Genomic DNA, 13,052 nt, shown 5'->3' on the forward strand with positions numbered 1-13,052 from the left:
GCCTATTAAATTATCCCAATGTGTCATTCATTAGTAGTAGTTACTGGACGTCTGACAATTTTTTTGGACGTCTGACAATTTTTTTGTTGTTTGAAGGATGAGGAAAAAGGCAGAGGAAGTAACAGAATACATCAATATTTTTCAATACTCAACCCTTCTAGATCTTTCACTTCCAATCATAACAAGCTATATACTAAATGAAGTCTAAGGAACCAAAGTAAATAAGTAAACAAACCCACAAACATGCCACTACTAATAATGTAAAAACAAAAAAACAAGGAAGATTAGAAAAGTTATATATATTTTCTGTGATTCTGAGAGGATTAATTTTAAAATATAAAATAGGGGAAAATGTATATAAGTATTTTTTTATGATTAAGTGCTGTTTGAATATCTGTCTGACCTACCTTTCACCTTAAAGTCGGCAGGGTAGTACAAGTGACTTTGCTAACCTGGCAGAGTTTAAGATAACTCCAAAGAAAAAAGTCCAGTTTCCCGATTCTCTCAGCCAAAACAAGCAAACTTAAGTTAGTTTGATCTAATAGCAAGCTCTAGGGAACTTACCCATTTACAGTTGAAAAACCAGAACAAGAAACAGAATTTAGGGAACATAGAAATATTCATGACCTCATTTTATGGTCAAGAAAATTAAGGCCCAGAAATTTAGCAATTTATCCCAATTCACACAGTAAGTCAGTAGCAAGTTTATCTATGTTATGCAAAGAATTACTGAAGTAATATGAAATAGTTAAAAATTTTATTCATAGGCTCCAACTCTAATATAGCTCATAGAGTTATTTGACATCGAAGCTTCAGAAAATGTTTTTTTTCTTTTATTAGCTAAAATAACATAATTTTTTAAATGATCCACTTTGATATGAATCAAACACATAGGCAAAAAGCACTTGATGGTTAAAAACAGCACAATACAATTTGCCTGATTCTCACAAGAGGAAAAATAATCTGAAATATAATTTTTCATTGTCTAGTTTCTAGTGCTCTTAGAATCAGTGCCAGTTTCAGGGGGAAAAATATTTTCTAATCCTATGCAAAGGTGAAAGACAAACCAAAATGAAATCTTTCACACCTTTATATTCATTAGATACTAGAATATAGTGAGTCATCTTATTATTTTAGGATATCAACGGAAATAGTATATGAGCTTTATTACTGGGCCAAAGAATTAAGGCTTTTGAACTGTGGTGTTGGAGAAGACTCTTGAGAGTTCCTTGAACAGCAAGGGAACTCTCCACCATGACCCATCTGTCTCAGGTGGCCCTACACAGCATGGCTCATAGTTTCATTGAGTTAGACAAGGCTGTGGTCCATGTGATCAGATTGGTTAGTTTCCTGTGATTGTGGTTTTCAGTCTGTCTGCTCTCAGATGGAGAAGGATAAGAGCCTTATGAAAGCTTCCTGATGGGAGAGACTGACTGAGGGGGAAACTGGGTCTTGTTCTGAGGGGCAGGGCCATGCTCAGTAAATCTTTAATCCAACTTTCTGTTGATGGGTGGGACTGTATTCCCTCCCTGTTATTTGACCCAAGGCCAAACTATGGTGGAGGCAATGAAGATAATGGCAGTCTCCCTCAAAAGGTCCCATGCACACACTGCTGCACTCAGTGCCCCCAACCCTGCAGCAGCCCACGGCTGACCCACACCTCTGCCGGAGACTCCTAGACACTCACATGCAAGTCTGGGTCAGTCTCTTGTGAGGTCACTGCTCCTTTCTCCTGGGTCCTGGTGCACACAAGATTTGTTTGTACCCTTCAAGAGTCTGTTTCCCCAGTCCTGTGTAAGTTCTGGTGGCTGTATGGTGGGGTTAATGGCCACCTCCTCCAAGAGGGCTTATGCCATACCCAGGTCTGCTGCACCCAGAGCCCCTGTCCCTGCACAGTCCACCGCTGACCTGTACCTCCACAGGAGACACTCACACACAGCTCTGTCTCAGTCTCTGTGGGGTCTGGGTCCTGGTACGCACAGGGTTTGTTTGAGACTTCTGGAAAACTTAAACTTGATTACAAACATTAGAGTGACCCACAGGTCCTACAAGACCTGACTCATCTCCATGAACTTCCTACTACCTCTCTGACCTCACTTCTGACCCTTCTGCCTTCATTCACTCTCTCCAAGCCCTCTGGCCTCCTGACAGGGCCATTGCACCAACTTTCCCTCTGCCTAGGGCACTCATGATCAAGGTATCCAATAATTTTCTCACTGAGGCTCTCCTGACCACCTCTATATTAAATTGCAATTTTTCGCTCCTGTGTTCCCTATGCCCACTACATGCTTTGATTTTCTCCATGACATAGTATATCATCATGTAATATATGACACACTTCTACTTGTTTATTGTCTGTCTCTGCTCACCAGAAGATCAGCACTATGAGAACAGGGATTTTGCTTCCTTTGCTCACTGCTCAGTGTTCTTAGCATCTATAACAGTGCCTGGGCATATAGTAATGGCTCACAATATACTTGTGGAATAAATAAATAATGCCAAGTTTGAGAAATAATGCTGGTACCAATCAAATGACACTGAAAACACCAAACTATGCAGTTCAGTTCAGTTCAGTTGCTCAGTCGAGTCCAACTCTTTGTGACCCCATGAATCGCAGCACGCCAGGCCTCCCTGTCCATCGCCAACTCCCGGAGTTCACTCAGACTCACGTCCATAGAATCAGTGTTGCAATCCAGATATCTCATCCTCTGTCGTCCCCTTCTCCTCCTGCTCCCAATCCCTCCCAGCATCAGAGTCTTTTCCAATGAGTCAACTCTTCACATGAGGTGGCCAAAGTACTGGACTTTCAGCGTTAGCATCATTCCTTCCAAAGAAATCCCAGGGTTGATCTCCTTCAGAATGGACTGGTTGGATCTCCTTGCAGTCCAAGGGACTCTCAAGAGTCTTCTCCAACACCACAGTTCAAACGCATCAATTCTTCGGTGCTTAGCCTTCTTCACAGTCCAACTCTCACATCCATACATGACCACTGGAAAAACCATAGCCTTGACTACATGGACCTCTGTTGGCAAAGTAACGTCTCTGCTTTTCAATATGCTATCTAGGTTGGTCATAACTTTCCTTCCAAGGGGTAAGTGTCTTTTAATTTCATGGCTGCAGTCACCATCTGCAGTGATTTGGGAGCCCAAAAGTCAGATACTGTTTCCACTGTTTCCCCATCTATCTCCCATGAAGTGATGGGACCAGATGCCATGATCTTCGTTTTCTGATTGTTGAGCTTTAAGCCAACTTTTTCACTCTCCACTTTCACTTTCATCAGGAGGCTTTTTAGTTCCTCTTCACTTTCTGCCATAAGGGGGATGTCATCTGCATATCTGAGGTTATTGATATTTTTCCCAGCAATCTTGATTCAAGCTTGTGCTTCTTCCAGTCCAGTGTTTCTCATGATGTACTCTGCATAGAAGTTAAATAAGCAGGGGGACAATATACAGCCTTGACATATTCCTTTTACTATTCGGAACCAGTCTGTTGTTCCACGTCCAGTTCTAACTGTTGCTTCTTGACCTGCATACAGGTTTCTCAAGAGGCAGGTCAGGTGGTCTGGTATTCCCATCTCTTTCAGAATTTTCCACAGTTTATTGTGATCCACACAGTCAAAGGCTTTGGCATAGTCAATAAAGCAGAAATAGATGTTTTTCTGGAACTCTCTTGCTTTTTCGCGATCCAGCTGACATTGGCAATTTGATCTCTGGTTCCTCTGCCTTTTCTAAAACCAGCTTGAACATCTGGAAGTTCATGGATCACGTATTGCTGAAGCCTGGCTTGGAGAATTTTGAGCATTACTTTACTAGTGTGTGAGATGAGTGCAATTGTGCAGTAGTTTGAACATTCTTTGGCATTGCCTTTCTTTGGGATTGGAATGAAAACTGACCTTTTGCAGTCCTGTGGTCACTGCTGAGTTTTCCAAATTTGCTGGCATATTGAGTGCAGCACTTTCACAGCATCACCTTCCAGGATTTGAAATAGCTCAACTGGAATTCCATCACTTCCACTAGCTTTGTTCATAGTGATGCTTTCTAAGGTCCACTTGACTTCACATTCCAGGATGTCTGGCTCTAGGTGAGTGATCACACCATCGTGATTATTTTGGTCTTGAAGATCTTTTTTGTACAGTTCTTCTGTGTATTCCTACCACCTCTGCAAGATGTTGTCAAACACTGACAGTGCAAATAAATGTGGTCTTTGCTTTCAAAGAGTCCAGTTGGTGAAACAGAACTAATGTATGGAAGTAGTTAGTTAATTACATAGGCATTATAAAGTATGACTATTAACCAATTAGGGTTACTTGTATATGATTCATGGAATCTGTCTTGACAGTCCTGGTTATATCTAGTATATAATTAAATGCTAAGTCAAACAGTATAAACTTGTCACAGGAGTTTGGGGTGGGGGGAATGAACAAACTGAAAGTTAGAAAAGACTATGGGGGGATGATGAGCTTCAGTATGGGGTCTGAGGATGTGGAGGCACTCACTGGCAGTGAAGATATGGGAGGGCATTCCATATGAAGCCAAGTTTGTAAGAGGAAGAAAAGGCATGTGAGGGACAGTAAGAAACCTGTCTTAAATGGAAAGATAGCATCTTCTGATGAGTACTGATGATCTGAGGAGGACAACCAGATTGAGCCTGGGTCACAGCGAGCCTAATCCTCTGAGCAGAGGTCTTCAGTCTGGATGCAACCTCACAGCACATGATGCTGGCACCCAGCGTGGGTCCTCTGGAACCAGTCTACTGGTTTGGTACATTCAGCTCCAAGGTGCTCCCTATATTGCTAATGGTTCACACAGCAACTTTCTGTGGAAGCCACAGAAGCTCCTAGCCCTCCCCTGCATACACACACACACACATACACACACACACACACTTCCAGGACAATGGTGGCCAATGCCTAACAAATGAAGGGGAGAGGGGACAAAAACCCAGTCCCCTCAAGACAAGACTCACTCCATGGTACAATGTTGTTCCCAAGCTTTCTCCTGGGGCAAGCTGAAGATAGACATCCCTGAAACCATATCCTTGCTCATCTCAGTTTCTTCTTCCCAGTCCTGCTTCATCCACTCCCTTGTAAGTATCATATGAAACAACTCTCTTGATAAATCACTTGTACATGAATCCCATCTCAGGTTCTGCTTCTAGGGAAACCAGGCTAAAGACAAGTCTGTAAAGGAGAGTACTAGAGAGTCATGAAGAAATCAGAGAAAGCACTGTTGTAGGTTATTCAATTTGGAAGGAGAATCCTGAGCAGACTAGTGGGTGAGAGATGGAATAAAGAGGGTAAGGTGACTGGAAGCCGAGTAAGGATGTTGTTGTTCAAATTCATAAATGAGTGGGAAAAAAATGTTTGCTTTGATATAAGAAAGAGAACTTAGGAATAAAATGGCCTTAGTATAAGGAAAGATTAGAGATAACTCTTCAAAGTTTTATTTTTTTCATAAAAAAGCAAAAAGTATTTCTTCAGTAGCATTGTGAGGGTTATACCATGACTTCTCTTAAATGCAAATCTCTTTCAGGCTGACATAACCTAACATAAGACGTGTTTAAAAAATTGAGAACAATAACAATGAAAAACAGGACTCTAAAATTCTCTCTCATATTGTGGGTCTCTGAATACCCATACTCAGATATATGAAGATAAGATTAAGTAGTATCTCCAAGTATTTGCAACAAGCTGGCTTGTGAGATTCTGCATTTAAGTAGCTTAAAAGAATCTATATTAAAATTAGTAGCAGATTACTCAAACTAGAAACCCATCCAAACAGGGTAACATCTGGTTTTCATCTACTCTGATGGAACCTAGAAGTCTTTTCAACAGAAAATAAGATACTGTACTAGGTCATAAAACAGTGAGCACAATATGAAAACAAGTAGGCTACTATGGAAGAAACCATATACAGCCCAGAAAAAAAAGTTTATACCACACATAAACTTTCACTTGTGAATAGGAGAAACAACCCAACAACATCCTTGCTTTGTTGTGTTGATATCTCATGACACATTAAGTTTCTTAACTTCTTGGTTCCCTTTCAAAATTCATACTTAGTAAAAATGCCTATTTTCTCTTAATTAGTAACAATTTTTGTGTTACATGTCTCAATATATAGAACAAAGACTATCAAAATAGAACTTTTTAGCAAGGTTATTTTTTCTCATTGATTACTTTTGTATCCACTGAAATGTACAGCTACTAGCTTTCAAAATTTAAATACACATTAACTTTGATTCAACAGTCCCACTGAAAGGAATTTCACACAGAGAAACACCCATACAGACAGATACACACACGCGCCCGCAAATGAGAACTGGTCAGAAAGTCATGATACAGCAGAGTAATCTCTAAGTTTTTCTAGATTTCTCCTATTCACTTTTAAGACAAAATTGATACTCGTCCAGAAAATTACATATAATTTATCTTCTATATATCCTTTAAATCCTCCCAGGAGAGACTCCAAGAATAAAAAGGTTTCATAGTTAAAAATAATAGGAAGATATAGCATACATTATTCCCCTCATAAAGACTCATAATAAAAACAGCAATTTATGGAAGACTATGAGATGTTTTGGAGAAGGAAATGGTAACCCACTCCAGTATTTTTGCCTGGGAAATTCCATGGACAGGGTAGCCTGGTGGGCAGAGTCCATGGGGTCACAAGAGGGTTGCACATGACTTACCGACTAAATGATGACAACAACATGAGAAACGGCATTTTCCAAATTTTATAGAACAGAGAACCTTTCCATTAATATAATTATCAAAAGCAAGACTTGCTTAAAACCCTTCATGACCACCTGGTAAACCTTCCTTATAAAAGTACAGCTTCACAGCCATCATTCAAGAACCCTCCTATTCTCTCTTTCCCCTACATTCCCCTCAACCCAAGACACTGAAGTGGTCCTAACCTTGTATTTCATAATTATCATAGAAAACCGGTTAATATATAATTCTCAGTCCTTACTTCCAGATAGTCTGATTCCTAGCAGTATTTTTTTTCTTTTTTATTTATTTAATTGGAGGCTAATTACTTTACAATATTGTAGTGGTTTTTGCCATACATTCACATGAATCAGCCATGGGTGTACATGAGTTCCCCATCCTGAACCTCCCTCCCCATCCCATCCCTCAGGGTCATCCCAATGCACCAGCCCTGGGCACCCTGTCTCATGCATTGAACCTGGACTGGTGATCTATTTCACATATGATAATATACATGTTTCAACACTATTCTCTCAAATCATCCCACCCTCTCCCTCTCCCACAGAGTCCAAAAATCTATTCTTTACATCCGTGTCTCTTCTGCTGTCTTACATACAGGGTCATCATTACCATCTTTCTAAATTCCATATGTATGCATTAATATACTGTATTGGTGTTTTTCTTTCTGACTTACTTCACTCTGTATAATAGGCTCCAGTTTCATCCACCTCATTAGACCTGATTCAAATGCATTCTTTTTAATGGCTGAGTAATATTCCATTTTGTATATGTACCACAGCTTTCTTATCCTCTCATCTGCCAATGGACATCTAGGTTGCTTCCATGTCCTGGCTATTGTAAACAGTGCTGTGATGAACATTGGGGTACACGTGTCTCTTTCAATTCTGGTTTCCTCGGTGTGTATGCCCAGCAGTGGGATTGCTGGGTCGTATGGCAGTTCTATTTCCAGTTTTTTAAGAAATCTCCACACTGTTCTCCATAGTGGCTGTACAAGTTTCCTAGCAGTATGTCTAAGAAGCAATTCAGGTGATCTCAATACAGTTCAAATGTTGGGATGCTGAAAAGACCTGATATAATACAATCAACAAGATGTTTAGCTATTTTAAAATTGAAACCAAACTAAGTTCAGAAAATCTGGACCTCAAATAAATATATTAAAATTATATTTTTCCATCCAGGGGTAAAAAGGCAAAAAACATGGTAAAAGAAGAGCCAAATATTTTTTAAAAATACCTTTTAATACACTGTCTAGAATATTAAGGTCAAGAGTTTTACCCTATAACAAGAATCCTTAGGCTGCATTCTACTGAGAAATTGCAGAAATTCTTAAACTCTCTGAAACTATACACACAATAGTTATGAGTATGCAAATACATGGCTTATAACCAAAGCTTTCACCAGTTCTCATACTGTTCAATACCCAATTTAAAAGTCATTCTATTTCTTATTTCCCTGAAACAATGGCAGTAGAAACTGCTTCTTACTTAACAACATGAATCAGACACACGAAAACACATTCGTCAGTGTTATTTTCTCTATCAGAACCAAATGAAAAAAATTTACCTTTGCAGAGTCATATTCAAAGAGCCTGTACAACCCTTAATCTTGTTCTGGGCTTCCAGATGAGTCATGCCATGGGCACTTATTCCATCAATGCTGAGAACCACGTCACCTATTCTTACGTTTGCCTGGGATGCTTTTCCACCATCTTTTAGCTGTAAAAAATATATTTCATTAGGACTGTCATTCTTAAAAAATAAACACAGATGAAAATTTGCTGTTATCATATCAAAAGAAATATATACTCATATATTACTAGACAAAGTAATACAAATTTTCTTACTTAACGGGTAAAGTAAAAATTCAAATGACTTTCATACTTATTTTCTTAAATTTTTATTTGCTGTCTAAAACTCTAAAATAATTGTCTGAGAGTCTTTGGTAATTTCTCCATTTCTTTATTGTGTAACAGGAGTGTGTGATTGTTACAAATGAAGAAGAGAAGTAGCCAAGGAAACCACATTTTAGGGGGAAAAAAGTAATCTGAATAGGGTATTTAATACTCTTTCAGAAATAAATTTTAAAACTCTTTTAAACAGCTGTATTTTTGTTTCAGCACAAAGATTAATACAGATGGAGGACGTACTAAAAAATACTTCCTGTTGAGTCCAACTTGTGACCAGTGTTTGAGGGACTGAACTCTTTCAGATCACAGGCCCAAATATCTTTTATGCTGGATGGGCTTCTTGTTCCAGGCATTTAGCAGGAGGGGAAGAAAACCAATTGTGTCTGAGACTGTCAGACTTGATTGTGTACCACAGTCTTTAATTCCCCATCTTTCTTCCCTTCCTTACGAAACGTTATGCATGTTTACATTTAGTTTGATCTTCTTCAAACTTCATGCGGATCTATTTCATTGCTCCAAAAGGAGCAAACAAATATAAAATGACAGTAAAATGGAGGATGATGCATTTTTAATCGATACTCAGAACTGAAGAACAAGTACAAATCAAGAGGAACCATTCTAATTAAAATGACAAGCTCAGAATTCACTTAAATACACGTAGATTGCACTAAATATGGGTTGTTGGAAGAATTCATATTCTTGAGACTAGACCTGAAAAAGGAAGAAAATAAGCAGTATTTCTCTAATGTTGGTGTTGTAATTTCTCTAATACTGTTGTTGTTTAGTCCCTAAATCATATCTGACTCTTTGTGACCTCACAGACTATAGCCTGCCAGGCTCCTCTGCCCATGGGAGTTACCAGGCAAGAATACTGGAGTGGGTTGCTATTTCCTTCTCAAGGAATCTTTCTGACCCAGGGATAGAACCTACATTGGTCTGACAGGCGGATTCTTTACCACTGAGCCACCAGGGAAGCCCACTTTCTCTAAGAATTAGAAGTAAAGATCTTAAGCAGAGTTTCTATTTGGGATGAACAAAACTTCTGGAAATGAATAGTGGTGATGGCTGCACAACACTGGTTAGTGGAGTGCTGCGTTGCTAAGTCGCTCAGTCATGTCCAACTCTGTGCAACCCTATGGACTATAGCCCACCAGGCTCCTCTGTCCATGGGATTCTCCAGACAAGAATACTGGAGTGGGTTGCCATGCCCTCCTCCAGAGGATCTTCCCAACCCAGGGATCAAACCCACATCTCTTACATTTCTTGCATTAGCAGGTGGGTTCTTTACGAACACAACAGTGTAAAAGCAATTAATGAATTGTGCACTTTAAAAATGGCTAAAATGTCTTTTATGATAAGTATATTTTACCACAACTTTTTAAAAACTAAGTGTTTTAGTGCACATTTTTCTAAAATTACGATTTGATTCAAAGAAAAACATCCCTCAGCAAACTGAACAATGGCTGAGTGCTGGAATTCATAATTTGGAAGCAAAGCAATAATACAAATGAATACTGTATGTTCCGTAGGTTTTGATTACCATCAATTCTCTAATTCTTTCCTTAAAAATAATGATCAAGGCAGATAAATCCTAGTGTACAAGAACAACTATTTGTATCTAAAATCAAGGAAACAGTATTGACTATTAGATCCATCCGGGCAGGCCCATGCCTGTGTTTCTTTCCCACTGTCCTAAAGCTAGAAGTGTGCCTGATACTACAGACCGTCATAAAATACATGCTGAATGAATGGATGCCATTTGTCATCTAACACGGGCAAAATCTATCATTTGTTATAAATTGTGAAGTCAGGAAGAACTAAAATTTCCAATTTGAAATCTATTTCATTTAACATATAACTATCAAATTATGGACAAAGTTCTTGAAATTAGTAAGAAAAAATATCTATTTGAGCCAGGATATGTAAAGTCTAGGGTTCCCAGATGATGCTAGTGGCAAAGAACCTGCCTGCCAATGCAGGAGTTGATATAAGAGACTCAGGTTCGATCCCTGGGTCAGGAAAATCCCCTAGAGTAGGAAATGGCAACCCATGCCAGTATTCTTGCCTGCAGAATTCCATGGACAGAGGAGCCTGGCAGGCTGTAGTCCATGGAGTCTCAAAGACGGGACATGACTGCAGCAACTTACCACACACAGCACACACATAAAATCCAACAGATACAAAGTGTAAAAAAAGATTTCAAGCCTTTCAATGAAATATTCTCTATTATAATATAAATGTAGTACATAGAGTTGACAGTTGATCAACATGAGTTTGAACTGCATGGGTCCACTTATATGAGGATTTTTTTCAATAGTGAATACAACAGTACTACACAATCCATGGCTGGTTGAATCCATGGATGCAGAAACATAGATATGGAGGAATCAAACTGTATATACAGAGAACAGACTATAAATTACAGGCAGATTTTCAATTTCACAGAGGGTCAGTGCCCTTAATCTCTAAGGGTTCAAGGGTCAACTACAGTGATTTTGTTTTCATCATTGTACTAATGTAAACAAACAACTCCTCTCAGTTGTCCAGATATTTAAAGGTAACAAAAATTAATGAAATGCGGACAATAAAGAAATAAAATTTCCAGAGTAGTAAAACATTAAAATTTAACACATATCTATCAACATAGCTATATTACATACACATGTATATATATATACATACATACATATAGACACACATTTTATTATATACTATATGACTGACAAAGTAATACAAAAATTCAATAAAAATTAAATGAATCTAATTTGAATTCCAGGATCAAGGATCAAGAAGAAAAAAATTAAGATACAATTTTATTAAGTATATTTTAAAATACTATATAGACAGAAACATTTATTAAAATGTGTATGTGTCAAGAGTAAGAAAAAGTCTTTAAAAATAATAATACCTAAATTAAATACTACAGCTTTACTGTATTGAATAATAGGTGTGAAATGTCTTTTAATACTCAGTATTTTTATTAATTACAAATATTAATTATTTAATTAAATAACAAATACTAACTGTTACTCTCTCCTGCACAGAACTAAACTGTTTAAATTATGAAGGACATTTCCAAGAAAACAATTCCTAAAGCTATAATAGCGATGCCACTGCTTTCCATGGGACTTACTTGTAGGGTTTTATAAAGATTATGTGAGATAATAGCTTAATAAATGTTATCTGTTATCATTTTCTCTTGATCTCAGATGACTAACCCAAGAAATGTGGAGGCTGAACTCTCCAAATTCCGTGTCATTTCCTTCATCTTATTTCCATAATGGTGGCCCAACTACCATCTCACACTGAAGAGTTCCATCATGTTAACTATTTATAAAATGAGGGTGAAAAGGCTGCAAATATTTTCTGCTTCCTACAATGGAGAATAAAGTTGAAGCCTGATATACAAGCAATTTATATTCTGTAGTCAACCTGTTTACAACTTCCAAACAAGCTCCTCAGGGATCATATTTTACACTATGTCTTCTCAAGAGCCTTGAATATTGTAGGTATTAGACAAATATCTGATCAAATCATAGTAAATAAGGAATCAATAAATCCATCCATCAGATTAATATGCTAAATTCTGATGAAATATACTTAATTCATCAAAGAGAAAAAAATAATTTTAATCTGAAAATGAGAATCTTCAGTTGAACATTAGGCTGAGCTAAGCTAAGACAAGTCAAAAATCAAACTACATTTCCAACAGAACCAAGTAAACACATTTCAGATACATAGCTAATATATTTGCCCTAGAATTTCCAAAGAAATGTCACAACTCCCCTTAGTAACTTTAAGTGCTGTTGTTGTACAATCGCTAAGCTGTGTCCGACTCTTTGTGATCCCATGGACTGCAGTACACTAGGCTTCCCTGTTCACTATTTTCTGGAGTTTGTTCAAACTCATGTCTATTGAGTCAGTGATGCCATCCATTCATTTCATCCTCTGCCGCTCCCTTCTCTTGTCATCAATCTTTTCCAGCATCAGGAAATTTTCCAATGAGTCGGCACTTCATATCAGGTGGCCAAAGTCATGGAGTTTCAGCTTAGACAGAATTTAATTGTATTTAATCTCAAACCTTTCTCAATTGTCAGAAATGTAAACAGATGTCCACTGCCATCTGTACTTTTCATGTTATTTAAACTGTCAAACTCCTTTTTGCCTACAGTTTTTTTGAGCTTAGTAATATTAATTATTTTGAGTTTCTGAGTTTCTGACATGAACGTATTTTCTAAATCTCAAAATCTATATTATTCAATATCTAGGCTTTCTACTCACTATTAAAGAGCAGAAAGAGCCTAAACTAATGCCAGTGGAAAAGGCCCAATGCATAGGAACAAATGTAAAACTTGTTAAAGATGGCATCTCATTGAAAACTCCCATGACCTTCAATTTATCCCCAGAACTACT

At 37.9% G+C, this 13,052-nt stretch overlaps 1 protein-coding gene across 4 annotated transcripts in view; it reads right to left on the reverse strand.

Moving 5' to 3' along the window:
- The window catches only part of PDLIM5 (PDZ and LIM domain 5), a 235,525-nt gene that overhangs the window by 157,094 nt on the left and 65,379 nt on the right, over positions 1-13,052 (reverse strand). For 3 of the 4 annotated variants that reach the window (XM_068975732.1, XM_068975731.1, XM_068975730.1), the window contains exon 3: positions 8,297-8,448. In XM_068975732.1, the coding sequence (XP_068831833.1) occupies positions 8,297-8,448 (152 nt within the window). Of the gene's footprint in view, positions 1-8,296; positions 8,449-13,052 lie in introns of those variants that run through there. The other variant, XM_068975733.1, reaches the window with a different exon arrangement.

The sequence above is a fragment of the Capricornis sumatraensis genome, chromosome 7 (assembly GCF_032405125.1).
Source record: "Capricornis sumatraensis isolate serow.1 chromosome 7, serow.2, whole genome shotgun sequence".
In the NCBI taxonomy this organism is placed as follows: domain Eukaryota; kingdom Metazoa; phylum Chordata; class Mammalia; order Artiodactyla; family Bovidae; genus Capricornis; species Capricornis sumatraensis.